The sequence below is a fragment of the Annulohypoxylon maeteangense genome (assembly GCF_022496945.1).
Source record: "Annulohypoxylon maeteangense strain CBS 123835 unplaced genomic scaffold GGS22scaffold_12, whole genome shotgun sequence".
Lineage (NCBI taxonomy): Eukaryota > Fungi > Ascomycota > Sordariomycetes > Xylariales > Hypoxylaceae > Annulohypoxylon > Annulohypoxylon maeteangense.
In genome coordinates, this window is record NW_025953259.1 from 469,160 (window position 1) to 489,727 (window position 20,568).

General features: G+C 48.0%; 9 protein-coding genes across 9 annotated transcripts; 7 read left to right on the forward strand and 2 right to left on the reverse strand.

Moving 5' to 3' along the window:
* Nucleotides 1-10: 10 nt before the first annotated feature.
* Nucleotides 11-881, forward strand: GGS22DRAFT_167039 (Mss4-like protein). The gene has a single exon (XM_047961938.1). It carries the CDS (start codon nucleotides 135-137, stop codon nucleotides 717-719), a length of 585 nt encoding a protein of 194 aa, XP_047817288.1. The 5' UTR covers nucleotides 11-134; the 3' UTR covers nucleotides 720-881.
* On the reverse strand, nucleotides 882-3,536 carry GGS22DRAFT_167043 (amino acid/polyamine transporter I). Its single transcript, XM_047961939.1, has 10 exons — nucleotides 3,277-3,536; nucleotides 3,095-3,165; nucleotides 3,009-3,032; nucleotides 2,853-2,942; nucleotides 2,712-2,794; nucleotides 2,279-2,656; nucleotides 2,193-2,212; nucleotides 1,998-2,132; nucleotides 1,740-1,931; nucleotides 882-1,674 (listed from the first exon to the last, which is right to left on the reverse strand). The coding sequence occupies exons 1-10, from the start codon at nucleotides 3,412-3,414 to the stop codon at nucleotides 1,090-1,092; spliced, it is 1,716 nt and encodes a 571-aa protein (XP_047817289.1). The 5' UTR covers nucleotides 3,415-3,536; the 3' UTR covers nucleotides 882-1,089.
* Nucleotides 3,537-4,424: 888 nt separating this feature from the next.
* Nucleotides 4,425-5,921, forward strand: GGS22DRAFT_31024 (uncharacterized protein). Its single transcript, XM_047966771.1, has 3 exons — nucleotides 4,425-4,684; nucleotides 4,750-5,222; nucleotides 5,284-5,921. Exons 1-3 carry the CDS (start codon nucleotides 4,511-4,513, stop codon nucleotides 5,627-5,629), a joined length of 993 nt encoding a protein of 330 aa, XP_047817290.1. The 5' UTR covers nucleotides 4,425-4,510; the 3' UTR covers nucleotides 5,630-5,921.
* Nucleotides 5,922-6,096: 175 nt separating this feature from the next.
* GGS22DRAFT_31044 (putative multidrug resistance protein fnx1) lies at nucleotides 6,097-8,208 on the forward strand. The gene is made up of 4 exons (XM_047966772.1): nucleotides 6,097-6,756; nucleotides 6,814-7,020; nucleotides 7,085-7,797; nucleotides 7,850-8,208. The coding sequence occupies exons 1-4, from the start codon at nucleotides 6,506-6,508 to the stop codon at nucleotides 8,155-8,157; spliced, it is 1,479 nt and encodes a 492-aa protein (XP_047817291.1). The 5' UTR covers nucleotides 6,097-6,505; the 3' UTR covers nucleotides 8,158-8,208.
* A 1,066-nt stretch (nucleotides 8,209-9,274) lies between these two features.
* On the forward strand, nucleotides 9,275-11,585 carry GGS22DRAFT_167055 (DnaJ-domain-containing protein). Its single transcript, XM_047961940.1, has 4 exons — nucleotides 9,275-9,655; nucleotides 9,717-9,775; nucleotides 9,850-10,971; nucleotides 11,028-11,585. The coding sequence occupies exons 1-4, from the start codon at nucleotides 9,607-9,609 to the stop codon at nucleotides 11,118-11,120; spliced, it is 1,323 nt and encodes a 440-aa protein (XP_047817292.1). The 5' UTR covers nucleotides 9,275-9,606; the 3' UTR covers nucleotides 11,121-11,585.
* A 248-nt stretch (nucleotides 11,586-11,833) lies between these two features.
* On the forward strand, nucleotides 11,834-12,842 carry GGS22DRAFT_31074 (ribosomal protein L32e). The gene is made up of 5 exons (XM_047966775.1): nucleotides 11,834-11,918; nucleotides 11,998-12,037; nucleotides 12,164-12,288; nucleotides 12,379-12,500; nucleotides 12,590-12,842. The coding sequence occupies exons 2-5, from the start codon at nucleotides 11,998-12,000 to the stop codon at nucleotides 12,696-12,698; spliced, it is 396 nt and encodes a 131-aa protein (XP_047817293.1). The 5' UTR covers nucleotides 11,834-11,918; the 3' UTR covers nucleotides 12,699-12,842.
* Nucleotides 12,843-13,248: 406 nt separating this feature from the next.
* On the forward strand, nucleotides 13,249-16,233 carry GGS22DRAFT_31110 (uncharacterized protein). Its single transcript, XM_047966777.1, has 4 exons — nucleotides 13,249-13,292; nucleotides 13,629-13,877; nucleotides 13,930-15,956; nucleotides 16,009-16,233. Exons 2-3 carry the CDS (start codon nucleotides 13,853-13,855, stop codon nucleotides 15,588-15,590), a joined length of 1,686 nt encoding a protein of 561 aa, XP_047817294.1. The 5' UTR covers nucleotides 13,249-13,292; nucleotides 13,629-13,852; the 3' UTR covers nucleotides 15,591-15,956; nucleotides 16,009-16,233.
* Nucleotides 16,234-16,635: 402 nt separating this feature from the next.
* On the forward strand, nucleotides 16,636-19,020 carry GGS22DRAFT_31115 (uncharacterized protein). The gene is made up of 6 exons (XM_047966778.1): nucleotides 16,636-17,008; nucleotides 17,074-17,146; nucleotides 17,206-17,243; nucleotides 17,298-17,699; nucleotides 17,768-18,034; nucleotides 18,095-19,020. The coding sequence occupies exons 1-6, from the start codon at nucleotides 16,706-16,708 to the stop codon at nucleotides 18,857-18,859; spliced, it is 1,848 nt and encodes a 615-aa protein (XP_047817295.1). The 5' UTR covers nucleotides 16,636-16,705; the 3' UTR covers nucleotides 18,860-19,020.
* Nucleotides 19,020-20,394, reverse strand: GGS22DRAFT_31129 (JAB1/Mov34/MPN/PAD-1 ubiquitin protease-domain-containing protein). The gene is made up of 2 exons (XM_047966779.1): nucleotides 20,300-20,394; nucleotides 19,020-20,202 (listed from the first exon to the last, which is right to left on the reverse strand). The coding sequence occupies exons 1-2, from the start codon at nucleotides 20,322-20,324 to the stop codon at nucleotides 19,181-19,183; spliced, it is 1,047 nt and encodes a 348-aa protein (XP_047817296.1). The 5' UTR covers nucleotides 20,325-20,394; the 3' UTR covers nucleotides 19,020-19,180.
* Between the last annotated feature and the right edge of the window lie 174 nt (nucleotides 20,395-20,568).

The following is a 20,568-nucleotide window of genomic DNA, read 5'->3' on the forward strand; positions in this document are numbered from 1 at the left end:
CAAATGTTGAGTCTCCCCAATGACTATTAAAGCGAGGAAATCCTCTGAGCAAGACACAATGGCAATCCCGTTTCACTCTGATCGCCACTCGGCTTATCCAACTAGTATCTGTTTTTTTTTGATTTTTTTGAGCGATGGATTCTACTCCTAAGCCGTCCTCTGAGGGACCTTTTCCCATCGTCCTGCGTGGTTCATGTCTATGCGGCATGATCCATCTCGAAAGCAAGATGCTACCTGAATCGATTACCCTCTGCCATTGTCGAGAATGCCGCAAGGCTTCCTCAAACCCTTTCCTCACATTCGGGTTGTTCCATAATGATTTCATTCAATGGTCTATGGTTACGTCTTCTGGCACAAAGCAGTTGCTCGGAGACCTGTCAGAGGGTATCAAGCTGACTTACTACTCTGATATCGCGATACGCGGGTGGTGTCCTCGTTGCGGCACACCTCTTTTCATGAAATATCACTGCCGACCAGACGGGACTAGTATCGCCATGGGCCTGGTTGACGACGAATATATCTCTGGCTCGATTCCACCGGTCAAGGAGCACATCTTTATTGGAGATAAAGCTGTCTGGTGGAATGTGCCGTCGGACGACGGAATTCCCCAATATAGTGGCTTCAATGAACCTTTCACCCGTCGACTTCAGGATTGGTTCGCCAAGGGCCGCCCACAGAGACTGGATCTCCCTCCGTCTCCTTCCAAATTCAAACTTTGAGTTCAGTTATTACCTATCCATGGAAATTAGCATTTGATGTCTTTTGCTAGTTCGGGAAGTGCAGGAAATTGATTATGATCGAGGAGTTCGACCTGTTTTCTTCCTTTTCCTTCGGAATTGGACGTTTGAATCATTTGGCTGTTGAGATATGACATTCGCACAAGTTCGTACATGAAAATACGATATTATCTTTCATCAATTTAACAAGTCCCTAAGGAGTCTACCGTAGACTTTCGCAGACAGGGCGATGGCTGATAGTTATGTGTCAGAATAGGGGTCGCAGGGGATTTATCTACAGAGATCCTCGCAAGTCTGGGTACCTAGGTATTCTCTAGGTCCAGTACTTCCAAGAAACATAGGTACCCTCCTTTCAATTGCGACGAACGGTGAAACCTTTCACATCGTAATCTACCAACGGACCTCTATATCCCACCTTACCTCCTAGGAAGTAGCGCGCGATCGCGAAAATAATGACCGAGCCTGTCACTAGGACGCTGTAATTCATGCTTTCACCAGTCACGGGTGTGGCTGGTGGCCAGAAGTCCCAAAAGAGAACCCAGACACAGAAAAGGCAGGCAAAACAGTTGTTTAGGGTACCCAGTAGCCCTGGTATTCGCCAAGGGCCCCATTCCAATTCTGGCTCTTCAAGTAAGACGTTAGAGTCGCCGTGATCTTCGACAGCCATCGGGCTGAGCGTATTGGGATCTCTGTCTCGCTCGATAGGTATTTCTGCGCTGCGATCTTCGCTCGGTCGATGCGGCTTAATTTGTCCGGTGACACGGCGCCAGAGGAGGAAGCTGCATGGGAGAAGGTAGGATGCGTAGAGACCTGATACCGACATGGATATGACATCATTGAATGCAGTCGACGAGCCAATATAGATCAGGTTCAGCAAACACGGGATGACGGTCACCACAACGACTGCTACTATCGGAACTCGAGTACGCGGGTCGACCTATAGCCCGCCAGGTATCAGTCATATTCTTAGGGTCAGCGTAAAGAAAGGAAATCCGGACAGACCTTTCGGATAAACCGATGAAACGGCAGGCCGTGATCTCTTGCAAATGACCATGTCATCCGGCTGGCTGTGGCAGCGAAACCGATAACGGCACACCAAATTATTGCGACAACGACCACCGTCATAACCGTAGCCCCAGCTCTGCCGGTCCCATTGTAAAAGACTTGTATGAATGGATAGCCAGTGGGAGAGTTCTGTAGCACGGATGAGAAAAAGGTTGGCGGGGGAGAAGGGGGAATGGGGGGCATGGGAAAGCATACAATGACAGAATCAATATCGCCAAGACAAAAGAGTACAGCAAGCACCATGGCCCATCCCGTACTTCCATTCAGAAGAACAGTGGTGACGATGGCTCGAGGCACGTTCATGGCCGCATTTTCTATCTCTTCCGCCATCTACTCAAGGAGACCGGAATCAGTAATCGATTTCAAAGTCACATTGAGATGACTACTTACATGAATAGCCGCATCGGCTCCTATCATACAGGAATAGTGGTAAGTTACACCTAGCTTCATTTTCCCCAAGAGGTGAGAACACTTACCGACGAAGGTAGCCACGTTACCGATGAACCCTACGCAAAACGAAAGGCCTTGGGTTGGCCAATTGCCTTCATTCAGAGACCGGAAAAAGACATCATCAGCGGTACCGTGCGGCGATAGGTACACTAGTGTGACGAGTATCGCGATGAACCCCAGAACATGTATGAAAAGGATAACCCCTTCTAGGACCGGCAAGAGCCCGGCGATTACAGTGTTGACAAAAATAGCTACGGCAATTACGGCCCAAGCGAGGAATGCTCCATGAAAGTTCTTCGGTTCATAGTCCGGATAGTTCAAGATGATGAGCCCCTGAATGATTGTGCCCGTGAAGATACTGCCCACGGCGAGGGTGGCGATCCAGGCAAGTGACGTGAGCCAACCTACGAACCGTTAGTGCTAGGTTCAAAAGTGGCAATGCAGCTAGACATGGGAGACCTGTCAGGTAGCCACAAAAGCGCTTATATTTCCGAGGCGCCAGTATCGCGACCCAAAAATATTGTCCGCCGGAGATGGGTGCGCTAGGTGTGTAAGGTTAGTTCATTGCCTAGAAATGCCAAGCCACTTAGAAGATCTTACATGGACGCCATCTCTGCTAAGCACAGGTAAACGGACATTGAACACAACCAGGCGATGGGGAACCCCCACGCTAAAGCGGCTGGTCCACCACTGTGTAATCCAACAGTTAGTTCACGATAATTCTTCACTCCCCATGACTTTAACTCAAACGCTTACTTTTCGAATGCTTCTGTGAAGAGTCTAAATATGTCGATGTTAGCAGAGTAGCACTCCGGGAATATGATGAACCGTTCATGACCTACGCCAATGCCGTCTCCCACGTAGCGAGGATGCAACAGCTGAAACCAAAAATGGAAAGAAATCCAAATCGACGCTATAAAAACACAATAACCCTCAGCCCGCGTCGGTGTAGTTGCCAGTGTCCATCGAGCATCTTGCACTGCTATGTGATGAATTGTGGCTGAGATATTAGATAGATACCTACCTTTAGCACCTGCGACTTTCCGAGCCGTGCAAGCCCACGTGCATCTCTCTCCAAATAGGTAGAGCCATGGATCTCGTGGAAAGTCGCTTCAAACGCGGCTTGCCTACCATCGTTAGACGTTTTAGAAGAGACGTTCATTGGACTCTCGGGGGCTTATGCTGCGGAAGCTTTCGAAGATCTATATTGATGCCGGTACGACACTAGCAGTACCTAGAAGTAAAGAAGAATGAAGACATGGATATGTAGCGAAGATATTGAGAGGGCCGCGTGAAGTACCCGTCGACTTCAAGTTTCATGCACCCCCTAAACCTTAATATTTAATTTGCGAACCATAGAGAAAAGCAATTCGTCTGAAGGAGTCGACGCTGTGTAACCAACGTGAGGGGTTTTTACGTTTTTACGCGTCCATGAGGTTTGATTCCATGCATGGGGGCGAAATTAAGGTCCAATGATGCGAAGCCATTCATTATCAACGGAAGGAACTACAACGCTAGGGGGAAGCCTCTCACCGGCTACAGCCACTTCCAGACAGTGTGTACGACAGAGAAGAAGTAGATCAGGTAGAACTCGGAAGGTACTGACAGAAACTGAACCTAAATTTCCATCTGGCAGTAGAATACCGATACAGCACTCCTACCCTCCTTAACTCGTTTGAAACTCATATTTAGTTATATCTGCAATGCCACGCATTTCGCACTCGACGATTCAATTAAGGATAACGTACACGATACTGTACAAGGCTGTAAGAGCACCATCGGTGGTAAGGTGAATCTGACTGCATGATGCAAGGCATAGAAGATCGACTTAAACTATTACCTACATAATCCCGGCATTTGAGATGTCTCATACGTACCTAGGTACCGAGGTATGCATCTTACTCGCCTCGCAAAATTTTTCCTAATGAAATTTCATTATTTACCGTGCTACCCCCATACGCCCAAGAAAAAGCAACGTGAGACAGACGGTTCATCCTTATGGGGTGTCGCCAAGTGTGTGAAGGCAAGCCGCAACAGCCGCAACAGCCTTGCTATACATGTAACCGCCTCAGGGTTCGAAGCATGATGATGTACAATACATACCTAGCAGATAGGGGTAGGTACCATATTTAGCAAGTCGCGGATCCCTCGGGTCTCTTGCCCGGCCCTTGTTCCTTCTGCCCTTGCTCTATACCGATTGTTTTCCCCACTCCCAACGCTAGAGCACACGCTAAAGTGTCTGCCCGCGTGGGGAAAAGATGGAAATCGACAAGCGTGAAGCGATCACGGCTTCTAACCTTGGTCCGGTAGTCAGCTTGCTGACCTGGATCATGGAAGCTGCGGTTGTCATCGCCGTCGGTGTCAAGTTTACTTTGTCGTCTATTATACCTGGAAGGCGAAACAGGGAAGATGCCGTACTGTTTTTTGCTACGGTAAGGACCGAACATCATTCTAACATATATAGAAAGGGCATGCTAATCACAGTCCTTCTATCTAGGTCTTCAGCATTGGCTTCACAGTCTCGATGTCCGTTGCTGTACCTAACGGAATAGGGAGGCATCAGGACACATTGTCGACAAATCAGCTAGAGACCTTGCAAAAAGGAGTTTATTCTGCGAATATTCTGCTTGTTCTGGTCTCGAGCTCTGTGCAAGCCTCGGTTCTCATCTTTTTCCACGAGATCACCCCGGACTTTTTCCACCTGAGATTTATCTATGCCTTGGCGGTCTTGATGACCCTATTTTGCATCTCGTCTTTCTTCGTCGCCGCCTTCCCTTGTGCCTCGCCCTCTGTGTGGGGGATCTTGGGGACTCAATGCATCGACCAACTCTCTTTTTGGGAGGTATTCGCCGCAGTGAATATCGTGATTGAAGGCGCTCTGATTCTCTTTCCTGTCCTCGTAGTCTATCCCCTGACGATGAAAAAAAGACGCAAGGCCATAGTGATCAGCTGCTTCGCCGTTCGTATCATGTACGTATTCTAAACGTTCTCGGATCTTCGACGCGCTCGTTAGGTAGCTAATATCGGGAAGAGTCATCGGAGCTTTCGTGGCACAGTTCTACGAAGCCCAAATCTTAAAGTCGCACATTGTTGACCGGACTTTTCACATTTGGAAATACCTCCTGACCACGGTATTTGTTCAGGCGCTCAGCATCATCACAGTGTGCATCCCCTACATTAGAAACTTGCTTCTGGGTATGGAATCAGGCATGATACAGACAGGCCATTTCAGATTACCCAGTAGGCAAGGCATCGACACCGAGATTTCCCTTCGACGTATCACAGTCGACGAGACGAGTACCAACTTATCTGGTAGCGCAGACCCAAAACTCGAAGAATCCACTATCAGCCACGGGAAGAAGGATGGTCGCATATGAAGGAGATAATACCCGAGACACGAGTTCGTTCGGAGGATTTACTGTAGCTCGGGCGATTAGTATAGGGCTGGCATTTCCTACCCGCCTAAATGTCTCTAATGAGAAAGAGTCGCAAGAGGCGATAGAAATTAGAGAATAATTCTAAGAAGTTAAAGTACTTACCAAGATCTCAATGTTAATAAGATATATAGGTAGATCCTAGGTAAAATCCTTTCTAATCGAAAGTAGACCGCCAATCCTGCCCATATCAATCAGGAGGCGGCAAACTTTTGGTGTCGTACTAATATCGCTAAAACACGAAGAACAAAGAAGATCCAGCGTTATCACCTGGCATTCTTCGCGCGTTGGAAAATCCACTATAGGCCCATAATAAGTTTCTTCCAACTTACAGTATGTATGTCTCATGACAGTCTCCGACGTTCCATTACATAGATTGACTTACGTTGGTCAGACACCCACATCAAGATACCGAGGTACCCGCCAAGAACGCGAATTATTCCGCTCTCCCTCACTTCATGGCATCACCCGCGTCCATATTACCTCACCCCGACCCTCCATGTCGAACTTCTGAGGTGACGCGGCGCTCGATTCAGCCCTACGAAACCCATACTCTACTCCTCTATTGATATCTTCGGCGGCCCTTCATGATCTCCGACAACAGCCAAAAGGGCCTGTCGGCCATTGCAGGAATAGAGTTGGAGCTGGACGGGCGGGCTGTATCTTCGGCGCCGGCGGAGACCAGTGCATCGTCTGATGAGGATGTAGAGGCCTCATATTACCTCACAGGATGGAGGCTTTACACTCTGGCGTTTGGGTGGGTCCTATGTCCTTCTCTCCCAGCGGCATGCCTTGACATTAACGACAACGAGGATCTACATGGCAACCTTCCTTGTCAATCTCGAGATATCGATCGTGAGCACATCTCTAGTGTCTATCACCGATGACCTCAAAGGGTTTAGCCAGAGCAGCTGGGTCGTCACAGCGTATCTGTTGACATATACGAGCTTCATGATTATCGTCGCCAAATTAAGTGACTTATTCGGCCGAAAGACCATGCTTCTCCTGTCCATGTTTGTCTTCACAGCATTTTCGGGAGGCTGTGTCGCTGCCCAGACCATGGTCCAGCTGTATGTGACCCTGGTAGATGTCTTCTTACTTGCTCGTATCTTAACTCTACCGCGTAGTATTATTTGTCGCGCCTTTCAAGGCATAGGTGGATGTGGAGTCTATTCGATCGTAATGGTTATTATTTTCGAGATGGTTCCACCTGCCAAATATACGTTTCATTATACGATCCTGACGGTGTTGTACGCGTGCAGTATGACACTGGGACCGATCGTCGGCGGCGTTATTAACGATCGTTCATCATGGATTTGGGTCTTTCTGCTTAAGTGGGTCGACTCTCCCGGGTGCCGGAAACGGTCCGGAGGGATCGCATCGCTAACCACCTTCCAGTGTACCTGCTGGGGTTGTTTGCATGCTCCTCGTCGCAGTCTCCATGCCTAACCATTTCCCCAATCAAAAGCGTCCCTCTCAGCGCAGATCATCAATCAACCAGATCGATTTTCTCGGGGCTTTCCTGCTCCTTGCGGCGATGACCATGCACCTCACCGGCTTAGAGGAGGCGGCGAACCTGAATCCCTGGAGATCGAGTTCAGTCCTGACCCCGTTATGTCTGTCCGGGCCCCTATGGATTATTTTCATCTTCTCACAGTACTATGTCACGACGTCCACGCAGTCGCAAGAGCCCGTTTTCCCGTGGCGCTTCTTTCAAAACCGGGTTGCTATGGGTCTCATCATCAACGCCTTTCTTAGCGGAGCAATCTCCACCACCTGCATGATCCAGATACCAGTCTTCTCGCAGGCCGCCATAGGAATTAGCGCGCTCGGCGCCGGCGTCCATTTGATCCCGTACACGCTCGCCATGGAGATCGGCGCTATGTTGGTAGCCATGGTCATCGCAAAACGGAGACTAGCCCCAGTATATCTGGCCCTGGTAGCAACTGTGATGCAGCTGGTTGGTGTCGTCCTCTTATCCACAGGATCTCCCGAAAGTCCAGGATATAGCGCCATGTATGGAATCGAGGCGGTCTTGGGCCTAGGAGTAGGAGCTGCCATCGCTGTAACAACGCTTATGATGCCGTATGCGACGGAAAAGCGGGATCTATGTAAGCGACCTAACCTCGCCAAATGGTGTTCTACTCTGCTGACCGTTCATAGCTGTCGGAACCGCTTCGATCATTCAGTTCCGGTTCATGGGAGGGGCCACCGCGCTGGCAATAGTGACGGCTGTTGCAAACACCTGGCTTCGCAGTGCCATGTTGGGCGTACTGAGCCCCGAAGAAACCGCCCTGGTTTTTAGGCGACCAGACACGATTAACTCACTGTCTGGTGATCTCCGGGACACGGTACGAGTCCTGTTTGCGAAGGGTTTCAACTTACAGATGAAGATATTGATAGGGTTTGCGGCGGCTCAGTTTCCCGTAACTTTTTTGACATGGAAGAAAGACCAGATCAAGATAGATTAAGTCTCCCTGACACGGTTGTTGATATATTATTAATAGATTTTTCTCAGCTGATTTTATAACATTTCTGAGATCTCTAAACTTCCAATATTGGAAGCTTCTATGCTATGTAGGTAGGTGTTATTTGTATGAAAACTGAGGAATAACTTTACTCCTACTTCTGTTTAAATTCGAGGTTTCCTGCTACTGGTTTGGACGTAGAAACCTAGTTATAGGAAGCCTTAACTCATCCATCGGTGTCGTCGGATATTGTCCATCTGCGGGCGTATTCGACGCTCTATCAATGCTTGGAGCCTTGCTATCCCATGGCGGCATGACTGCGGTAAATCGCCGGGTCACAAATCAGCAAGTCTTGGATTCCGGTCGAGCATCTCGTATTTCTGATAGAACCGCCTCAGTCGTTGAACACTCTTCCAGCCAACGACGTATCGTCTGTCTCATTCGGTTTCTTATCCTACCATATCGACAACCCTATTGGCTAACCTTGGCCGGAGACGATCGACGTCCTAGCCGGCTTTAATCATAAGAACAGATGTAATTAGGAAATCGCTGTGATTGTTTCCTACAGGTATTGAATGAAGTTGTTTTAACATTTGAATTCATCTCTACATGATCTAAGTGGATGTATATGTATTACATAATATTAATACTAGGTATATCCTGGTCTTTCAATACCGACATCTCCACCATGTACAATTGTGTTGCAATCCAAAATTTATCTACCCAGCTACTTTTCCAAATTTCCAACGCATCATAGCACGGCGGTAGAAGCGCGAACTTGAGAGTTCTTGTAACCGTAGTAGCCATGGCAACCATGGTAATAAATATACTTCATATATGTACATATGTAGTGTATGCTACTAAGAAAAGTATTAGTAATCGTGTTGGGGTTTCCTTAGGTGGGGCAGTGAGGGCGTAAGTCCCTTTGAAGGCTCGGATGCAGGGTGTTTCACGCGCCCAGAGTATTGGTAACATCAAATTCGACCGTTACGGACGAAGGATTTTGGGTATATGGTACATGCACGGGTTTGCCTAGACACTAAATTACGTAGTGCCTCAAAGGGTGCAAGTGAATTGATAACGCCGGTAGATAGACAAATTGTTATGCTACCTGCCTAGGACTCAGCCTTGCAAATTTCTTTCTTGAAATTTTCTTCATTCTCTAGATCACCGTCTGCTAGTTGGCGTAAAAGTTCTAGAAAATTTAGTTTTTAAGGCGAATCAGGATCCCCAAAAATCTTTGTAAGCCATCTAGGTACAGGTACCTAGATAACGGGGGGAACTTTTCCTTAAAGTAAGAAGAAGTGGAAGGCACGCAACTACGAACTACTGCCCCGCCAAATATTTTCCTACCCTGAAATCCACTTTACTTCTACGCCATAATCTGGAATCTTCAAAGTTTCCAAAAGAAACACCAACCAATCCTTTTCATTATACTTTGGATTCTTGATCATGGCTACACCAGGATCAAGTTCAGATGGCGATGATATCGAATTGTACGGTAAGTGGCATACTCCTCCCGATCATTACTTAGAACTCATTGCTGACTCCGTATCTCCCAGAGCTTCTTGGCGTCGACAAGAGCGCAAGCCAAAATGACATAAAGAAGGCATACCGAAAGGTAATTAAATCGTCCCCACAGATTTATTCGTCCGACTCTTTCGAAGATATACTGACTCGTCTATCTTTCATTAGCTTGCGCTTCAACATCACCCTGACAAAGTTCCCGAAGACCAGCGAGCAGAGTCCGAAGTCAAGTTCAAGACCGTCACGCAGGCGTACGAGATTCTGCGAGATGAGGATAAGCGTGCTCTTTACGACAAGCATGGCATGGCTGCATTCGACCCTACACGAGGAGGAGGTATGGGTGAAGAGGTGGACATCAATGATATCCTAGCACAGATGTTCGGAATGGGAGTGGGCGGCGGCATGGGAGGCATGGGAGGCATGGGTGGCATGGGCGGTGGCATGGGTGGTCCTGGAGGTGGCCCCAGAAGACCCCGACGTGGCCCTGACGAGGAGTCCAAGTATACCGTCAGCCTCGAAGACCTATACAAGGGCAAGACCGTTAAATTTGCTGCCAACAAAAATGTCGTCTGTGGTAACTGCAAAGGGACTGGTGGCAAAGAGAAGGTGAAGCCTCAGCAATGCGATCGTTGCAAGGGTCATGGTGCTGTAGAAGCCTTCCGCCAAGTCGGACCCGGTCTAGTCACCCGCGAAACCGCTGTATGTGATAGGTGTCAGGGTTCCGGTAACTACTTCAAGGAGAAGGACCGATGCAAGAAGTGCAAGGGCAAGCGAACCGTCCCAGAGACGAAGCCTCTCGAGATCTACATACCTCGTGGCTCACGCCAGGGAGAACGAATCGTGTTGGAGGGTGAAGCCGATCAACACCCCGATCAAACCCCTGGCAATCTCGTATTCGTTCTCGAAGAAGAATCTCACGATGTGTTCAACAGAATCGGAGACGACCTGTCTGCTGATCTAGAAGTCACCCTCGCCGAAGCCCTGTGTGGGTTTTCACGCGTCGTCGTCAAGCATCTTGATAGCCGAGGAATTCATATCAATCATCCGCGAGGCAAGATTCTGCACCCAGGCCAGGTGCTCAAGGTGGAAGAGGAGGGTATGCCGCATAAACGAGGAGATATCAAGGGCGACCTTTATCTCATCATCAAGATCGAGTTTCCTGACGATGGATGGCTCAAGGACGATGCTGCGTACGAGTCTCTTCAGAAGCTCTTGCCAGGTCCCCCACCCGAGATCAAGGTCGATGAAGTTGACGAAGTCTCTTATGACGAAGATGCTGATATTGACGAGGTATGTCTCACTCCACCCGTGTTGGGGTTAAATACACGATACTAACATTCAACTAGATGGGTGCAAACTCAGGAGATCCGCGATTCGGAGACGGTTGGGAGGACGACGACGAAGAGGCTGGCGGACAGCCTCAATGCGCGCAGCAGTAACGAGTTATGAGATATGACCTTTGATTCGGCAGATTGGAAAAAGCCTGACGCAAGCCATAGATTTGTAATGGAACTTGGGGTTTCTATAAGTTGGTTTGGGTTGGTTTTGCCATAAATAAGACATGGGGAGGAAGGAGGACAGGATAAAGAAGGACAACAGTCAGGGGAAAATTCAGGTATGATTTTCTCCCAATGGATAGTTCATCGGTATATCTCTTTCTCTACACCTATACGGCAAATTCTGGGTAAGACGGAACTTTCTAAGTATCGTCTACCATTGATACTCCGTAATTCATAGACCAGACACTTCTACCTTGGTGAAAATAGTGTCATTGGGAAGACTAGTGTGCTTTGAGATACAGGCATAATTATGCCAAGAAACTGCATCAACGGATTCCATGTGAATCTAATGATGCGAGCATGTTAATTATTTTGAAATATTAAGAGACGTTATCTACGTATCAATATAGTAGAACCCTAATTAGAACCTTGAGAGCTGAGTCAAAATCGGATGCGGAGCGCCACGTGAGGCTAAAAAGCCGTTGCTAACATTGTGGCTCGTGCCCTTATTTTTTTTCTCCCGCTTCCTTTTCCACCCCACTTGCCCACCAACCAGCAGAACTCTTTTCCCTTAATTCTTACTCACGTGACTGTTAACCCTAACGAAAACCCTTAGCGCAAAAATTCGGGCTCGGCTGTTGTGCCATTGGAAACTTTCGGTCCCTCTACTGAATTTTGCGATTGAGACCAGCCAAATCACGATACATCCATCAAGACACCGACAGGAAATCAGTCAAGGTAATTAGACCCCTATTCCTCTGCTACGAGATAATCTGTTGCAAAAGAATATTATTTGTTAACTAATATTTTCTTCAAGATGGTTGCCGCAAAGAAGCACGTCCCGATCGTCAAGAAGCGTATGTTCGAACCCGCACCCATTCCCCGATTGGCACGAAGTACCCGAGATATAAATAAATGGTTTCGATAACAGAGCATTGCGACGTGTTCATGAGAATGGAATATTGACAAATTTATGTCTTTAGGAACCAAGACTTTCAACCGTCACCAGAGTGATCGGTTCAAATGTCTTGCCTCCAGCTGGCGAAAGCCTAAGGGTATCGACAACCGAGTTCGACGACGGTTCAGAGGCAACATGACTATGCCTTCGGTATGTTACCCCTACGTTTTTAAGACATTACAATTTGGAATCTGGAAATAATAAGCAAAAACGGCATGCTGATATGGTTTTACGACATAGATCGGTTTCGGTTCCAACAAGAAAACTCGCCACATGATGCCCTCCGGCCACAAGGCCTTCCTCGTCAGCAACACCAAGGATGTTGAGTTGTTGTTAATGCACAACCGCACTTTTGCCGCAGAGTACGTTCTCATGTTCCCGCGTTCTCGACAGTCTAGCGCAGATAGGCGGTTCAACCAGTAAGATTTAGGTCAGCTAACAATAATCGTAGGATCGCCCACAACGTTTCCTCAAGAAAGCGAATCGACATCATCGCGCGCGCTAAGCAACTGGGCGTTAAGGTCACCAACCCGAAGGCCAAGATTACTACGGAGGTTTAAGGTGTTGGCTGGTGTTGACGGTGACAATGAAATGGGTCCGGTTTCTCGTTTTCGGCAACTATTTGCATGCATGGGAAGGGTTTTGCGCTCTATGGTCTACGGACGGATATTCGAGCTAGCATGTATTTCGTGCTAGGAAATACAACACACCTTCTACGATGACACGTATTATGACCTCTTATTTTTTCCTTGATCGATTATTCTTACACGATTTTGCCTTAGGCTCGGGCTGTGAAGGCGCTCCCCCAATCACGGTTTCACTAGGGACGTAAGGTGCGAGTTACACGATGACACGTGTAGGAACAGCCTCACAGACAGCGCGTTTGATATTCAATGTCATACCGAGGCCCGAGGGATGTGGAAAAATCATTTTCAATATGATGTTGGATATGTCCGCATTTTATAAAACTTCCGAGGTCACGTACTTCAATTTGGTATTTTTATTGTCATTTTGATGGCCTATAAATGGAAGCAAGGAGGTAGGATTTGGGCAGTTCTAGTGACAGTCCTATTTCTCGTCCAATTCTCGACAACAGGAGATCTGACAGCGCCAAGGTGTGAAGACTAAGAAGGGCGATAGGTTAAAAACTTCTGGTTCGTATTCTCCACGATTCTCCTTCCAAGCAGACATTCTACTACACAGTTGTAGAAGAAAGCAACATGTACAAGGTACTCTTACTCCTTTACAACATCCGGATGTCTCCTATCTTTTTTCATCAACAGTTATATACCCGTAATTCCAGTATGTCTAGCACTACGTAGCTGGATATTCGGTAACTGGATTGTTGATTCAACATTTCTTTTAATTTTCCGTGTTTGTGCATGGTAGTAAAACAGAGCTGTTATCAACGCAGGTAGATTCTACCTCCTTCCACCCATACACAAGAGATAAAGAGAAACGGATATTCAAAGACTAATAAAACTACCTAGGTATCATCTAGATACTCTAGAAGGCAATAGGACCATTCTACGTCGTCGTTCAATGAGCCAGAAGTGAGCGGTGTGCTTGACATACCAAGTTGAAGGGACCTTTTGTCTGATGAACGAATTGCCATCGAATAGTGCTTCTATCTTGAACTTTGGTTTGGCAAACAGTTATATACTGAGAGATATACTGTACCTAGGCAGAATATAAGTTGCTGGAAATCTTAGCTATGGCGGCTTTGTCCTTTAAGTACAGTACGATTTCAACAATTCTTAGTCATTGCCTTGGGATTTAACCAATCTTCAGATATCCACCTACCAAATACTTGTCCGACATCTTCACTTTCATCCCATCTTCCAGACCCGATAATCTTAGTGCCACCAAACTTCAGTTTCTCCAGTACCACTGTTCACTTCAACCGTGACATATCTGAATCATCACAACCAATGTTTCGACGCGCTAAAGCCAACTCGAAAGAGGACAACTTGACATCACAGATTCTGGGGCGAATCTTCAATATTCCGCATTCACTCACTTCCCATCATTCTTCTCGACCGTCTCATTTACAACTTCTAAAAAAATCTCGCAAACTACTACCTTCCATCCATCTTGGTAAAAACAAACTTGCCAAGCCCACAGCTATCTTTCGAACGAGGAGGAAAGAATCTGCATCGACTTCCACGGCCTGCGAAAAATTCGATATGAGCTCCGGCCATAGTATCGTCGCCTGTGTAGCAGTCTCCTCGCGGCCTACCACCGTTGTCGCTACCTCATACGATGTCGACGGCCAACTCCGAAACAACGTTATCGCAGGCAGGAAACGAAGCTGCTCTGTCGATTTTCCTGATGAGGGAGTCTTCGTAGTCTATCGGAATCGCGCTCTCCAGATAGCCGCGCCACCATGTGACCAAAGGAAATGCAACATCTCGCAGCTCTGCCGTTGCCATAATCCTGATCTATCTACCCAGGGCGCTCTCCTCCATCATCATGCCGACGAGAAAGGGGCAGTGAGATGGCCAACATGGAAGCCTTGTAGCCATTGCCTGTTCAACTGGCTCCATCTCTATCAAGCCACGGAAGCTGCGAGTAAGCTTAATATGAAGTGCCTCCAACACCCTCGATCCCTGACCTTGACGACCTTACACGGCCAGGAAGCTTTCTATTATGATGGTGAGATAGAAGAGCAACGTATTCATTCCCAAGACAACGGAAATATCGGGAGGTCTACCAACCACAAACTTTCCTGCCCGCCGAACATTTTCGAGTGGATGACAGATGCCTGGGATGAGTTCGCAGACTGTTGTTGTTGCAAGTCTACCTCCATCACGGCTCTATCCGACTCCGAAAGCGACATATCTATTGAAGATTGTTCCGGTAGTGAGCAAGGCAAGTCTGACAACGACTGGGACTGGGACGACTTCGACATCCCATGCAAGCAGACGAGTGCATCAAGCATTTCTGAAGTCGAAGACTACGACTTTATCGAGGATCTTGTCGACAAAGAATTCCCGAAGTTGCGAAAGAACAAAAGTCCTCGGATCGACTCCAAACCCCAACCAAAACCTAAGTTGTATCGTCCGGAAATGAATGATGACGATTCCAACGAGGAAGACGACGATCCTGTTCCCGTCATAATCCCACCTAAGGATATGGCCGTTGGACGAGGCCTTCGTACCCTCACAAACCCAACATCGCCCACCCTAATACCCGCAACAAACGGCAGCTCAACAACGGTTACCGATGCCCGGTATACGAAGTCACAAAGTTCCTTTGGAACTAAGCGTTCGTACTTCGATGTCGTACGCTCCGAACAATACGACGCAGAATCCTCCGAGGACCTCTCCCGGGCGAAACAACGGAAGCTCGACTTCGCCGTTCCAAAGTATGGAGGTCGGCGCCGGCAGGGCTCTATGGTCCACGAGCCATTCTCCCAGAACCCTCTCCTGAGGAAGCTCGTCCCTGTCTAAGGGAATAATTGGGAACATGACAGCAAAAAGAAGTTTGCTATATGTACTTGAATACATCGTGCTTGTGTCTAGATCACACAGAACACGATTTCAGGAGATTCCGTACCACTTGGTTCTCCTATGTCGGTTTCTACCTTATGATTTCGTACGGTCTCGGTTTTCGTGGCACGGCAGGATGAATATAGCCAGGATAGTCAATCGTGGCTATTTCGATTTTCACGTCACCGCAAACATTACCAGCTGGGGGCGTGGCAGAGAGCAGAGAACACTCACCACTGTATCGTATCACCGGAAGAGACACCAGTCTCTTCGCACAGCTGTGAAAAAGCCTAAGTACAACCAGTTAAGCACAACATTGTTACCACGGTATGTACAAATTCCCGTTTGGAACCAAGATCACGATACTAACTTCGTATAGCATCGGGTTCCTACATGTCCTAGCTGGGGGGTCCAACGCGATTAAATTGGCCAAAAGGAGATTTCGAGGAGGAATGACGTATTTTTCAAATCCATTCACTTGAGGGATACGAACGAACGAACGACCGCTACCAGACCAAGATTCATTTGTTGATAATAATTTTGTATTGCACAAGTCATAGGAAACAACCCATAGTTCCCCATTCTGGGTGACTATACCGGTTTATAAACTCTTGACAAACGTGATTGATGTGGGTGGGAGTCGCATAAAGTTGAATTTAATCAGTACACGGCCACACCATACAAGCCACTTGATTACTAGCCACAAGAAAAGCCATAAATGCATACGTCATTCCTGATCAGTGACTCTGATTTCTTGATGGAGTCTTTTCAAGTTTAAGCCAATTTCCTAAAGGCGAAGCATGAAGGTGATATAAAACATACTAGGTAGCAATTGTTGATTTCATACCTAATAAATAAGAATCTATTTATGATTTTATATCATATGTACTTATCGCACTTCTGAATTGCGACTAATACAATTATCAGGTATAAGTATGTAGGGCTTAAATAAATATCAGTTTCATTTAAGCAAGAGTTCTTTCTTATGTGAAAATTGAAAGCTTGAAAAGTTTCCACTTTTCGATTTACCAACGTCGATTTCAGGACACGGCAATGAAGGAAATCCGTAACTATCGATGGGCAGCCTTTTAATTATCCGCGGTCCTCTCCGCCGGTCTTTACCGACTCGGCCGTCTCATGTCTTAAAGAGATGCGTATTCTCAGCCCGCCGCGTACCCTCAGCCCGCCGCCCCGTCGACCTCACGCCCATGGAAGCAGTTGAATTTCAGCCTCCCCATAGGGCGCCAGCTAGGACACGCTTCGCTCCTTCACCAACTGGGTATTTACATATTGGCTCGCTGAGGACGGCACTTTTTAATTACTTGTACGCGAAGGCTTCTGGTGGTCAATTCATATTAAGGATAGAGGATACCGACCAGGTGAGCTCGAGCTGAACTCTCTTTACTCCTCAGGGGCTGACCTGTTTGGCATTCTAACGTCTTAGTCGAGACTCGTGCCAGATGCCGAGAAGAGGTTGTATGAGGATCTAAAATGGGCCGGCTTAGATTGGGACGAAGGTTCGTGAACCATACCCCTTAGGCATATTATTCTCACTCTCACTAACGATCTCTCATAGGTCCCGATATTGGAGGCCCGTATAATCCATATAAACAGGTATTGAAATGATGCTCTATTTTTTCAAATGGCGAGGCTTAATATATTCGTTAGTCAGAAAATCTTCCTATATATTCTCAGTATGCGGATGAGTTGATGAACCGTAACCGGGCGTACCGATGTTTCTGCACCCCTGAAGAGCTAGACCAGATGAAGTCCAACAGTATATACTTGGGTAACCCAAGTACATACAATGGCCACTGTTCACACATCCCGCCGGACATCTCTGCTCAAAAAGCAGCAGACGGACATGAGCATTGTATACGCTTCAAGCGTGTGCGTTTAGCCAACCACAACAAAGGAGCCATAGCTGGCGATATAGTATATGGGGATGCCATAAACCGTCCGCCAGACGATGACTTTATTATCATAAAAAAGGATGGATATCCTACCTACCACTTCGCAAATGTCATTGATGACCATCGAATGAACATCTCACACGTGATACGAGGAGCAGTAAGCTAATCATCCACATGTGTTTCGCTCCAAAATTACCAAGGGCTAATATAGGTATATAACCCAAGGAATGGCTCACATCTACGCCTAGACACATAGCCCTCTATCAGGCATTCGGCTGGGCCATCCCCAGGTTCGCGCATGTCGGACTCCTTACGAATAAGGAGGGACAAAAGCTGAGCAAGCGTCATCACGACGCAGATGTTGCCTCTTGGAGAGATCGGGGATACCTACCCATCACACTACTAAACTACGTCCTGTTCCTGGGATGGAGCACGGGTAAGACTATGGGTGCTGAGGGGCAAGTCTTAGGCTTAGATGGTATGTTAAAAAAGGTAAGCATGCTACACCACATCGACCGATCTGGGATCTAGAGCTCTAACAAAGACGTATAGTTTGATCTCAATTTCACCAAAGGCAACATCATCGTCAACGACAAATATGAGTACTTTCAGAGGCAGCACTTGCAGCGCCTCCGCGATAGGGACCCTAATAATTTCTACGAGACGGTAGAACCCTACGTCCTGGCCCGGATTGAAGACTACGAAATGCGCCGTACGAATCCTAGTGAGGGCAACAACATATCTGCCGAACTCGGGGACATGGTACCGCGTGCCCGGGATGCCTTACCAGACTACGTAAGGGAGATTCTAGAGGCTGACACCCAACACTACAAGGGTCCCGAACTCTTTGTGCAGCGGATCAAATACCTCATCTGGAACATCCCCGAGTCCGCATATGCCGAGACCTACAAGGAGAGAATATCCAACCGTTTATTGCACTTCGTCGACCCAGAGATCTTAGCCCTTGATAGTCCCACCCCTGAGGTCACATCTGATAACCGCTTTGATGTCGTCACCATCTCGGAGAAGCTACGAGCCTGTCTATATGACATTAAAGAGGAGCAATGGACCGTAGACGGTATCCAGGAAGTCCTCAAGCCCATCCTCAATTGCGTGTACTCCACCGTAGAGGTCGAGTCTACAGATGGAGAAATGACGTCCGAGATCCATCCTTGGGGTTGGAATCTCTTGAGGTGGCTCTTGTTAGGCACGAAGACCGGGCCCGGCGTAAGTGTGTCCATAGCACTCATGAGCAGGACGGAGACGCTTGCGCGCATAGATAATGTGATCAGGATTGCTAGAAAGCTGGCATGGTGACGGTTGGGGATGGGCATCCGATAACCGAATCAGAGGGCTCAAAGACAACCCCTAGGATAGATCACTAGGTACGATCGATGAGCGAGCTAGTGTATGGCAGACAAGAACTATGAATAATGCCGGTGAAGAAAAATGTGTACATATGGACGTATCGGATGCGAGGCATCCCACGTGCTACTGTTTTTATTATTCCGTTCTTCTCAAATGTCTACCCGTCCGAAAATAAATAACGCCGTCCTAATGCTTCGTATCTCATGAAACTAGTGCCACCTAGTAACCTATTCCCATCCATCAACCTAAACCCGCATCCACACCTAATCCTTACGTCGTCGTCGTGGTAGTAGCACCAGCACCACCAGCCCCCAACCCATTAAAAATCTTCGCCTTAACCTCCACAGCCATAAGCCCCTGCTTCTCATTCATCGTAACCAAATGGCTCGTGCGAGCCAACTTCTCGATCTCCTGATCAATCGCACTCTTCCCAACGGCATTAATCGGCCCGCCGCCACCGCCCCTAGCAGCGCGCTGGTACGAGGTCGTCGTGTCGCGGATCTTAGAACCGAGATCGAGAAGCGTCTTGTTGCCGTAGTCGCGGTTCGTGAGGAGCGGGTTTTGGGATAGAGTCTGTACCCAGTATTTACTCCACAGCAGATCGAGAAGACTGGAGTCGAGCGTGGATTTGAAGTGCGAGACTTCAAGACTGTAGTACTTACTCGCGTGCGCGCCGAAATCCTCTGCTTTCGCGAGCGGAACCGCAGCGCTGCCGCCGGAGGAGGAGGCGGTGGGGGACGCGGGCTTGTAGTCGTCGGGAAAGGTGCGGAAGGCGCCGATCTCGACGCGGCCGGCGCTGATGGTGCGGTCGGGGTCGATGACGACGGCGACGAAGGGGTCGTTGAATTGCTGCTGCATGCTCTGCGTCCCTACGTCGATACCCGAGAGCCAGCACCCGTACCCCGGGTGACTGTGGTACCATCCCACCGGGTTCTCCTGCCGACTGCCCTGCGCCCGGCACAGAGACAGGTACGACACCATGTACTCCAGCGCGTCGTCCTGCGCGTTCACCCGTGTCTCTGTTCCTTCGACGGGAAGCCCGAAGGCGTCGGTTACTACGATCGTGTCCCCGTCCGTGTACCCCTGCATTATCCCCATGATCTCGATCGAGCCGCCCGAACGTGCGTGCATTACCATTTTGATGAGCGCGACGGCGCTGATGCGCACGTGCTGGAAGTGGTGCGGGTTCTCTTTCCAGGGCTTGGAGGCGTTGATTTCGGTCTGTCGGTCGTTGTCGAAGTTGTACAGGGCGTCGCGTGTGGGGTCAACGAGCTTGATGTCGTTGTCCAGCTCTGGCGGGGCAGGTTGTTAGTATGTATTTCTGATATTCTGTACTCTCGTGGTTCTAGAAAGTAGGTAGCAATGCTTAATATAAGTAGAATCACTTACCCCATGATTTCATAGCCACCTCCATCTTGGCTACCTCTTTTCGTAGAAGGCTTTTTTTGTTGGCAGTAAGAAGGTCAAAGGTGTTTGTGATGTTGTAAATGGTTGGTGATAGGCAGAGAGGTCAACGTGGGGTGAAGCTTCGATAAGGCTGATAAGGTTAAGCTATTAATTGCATAAGGCAAACAAAGGCTAGTTGTAGCTGTTAAATACATATACCCCCACATTCTCTTTCTATCGATAAGACCTCAAATTTCGAGCCTTGTCGTCGG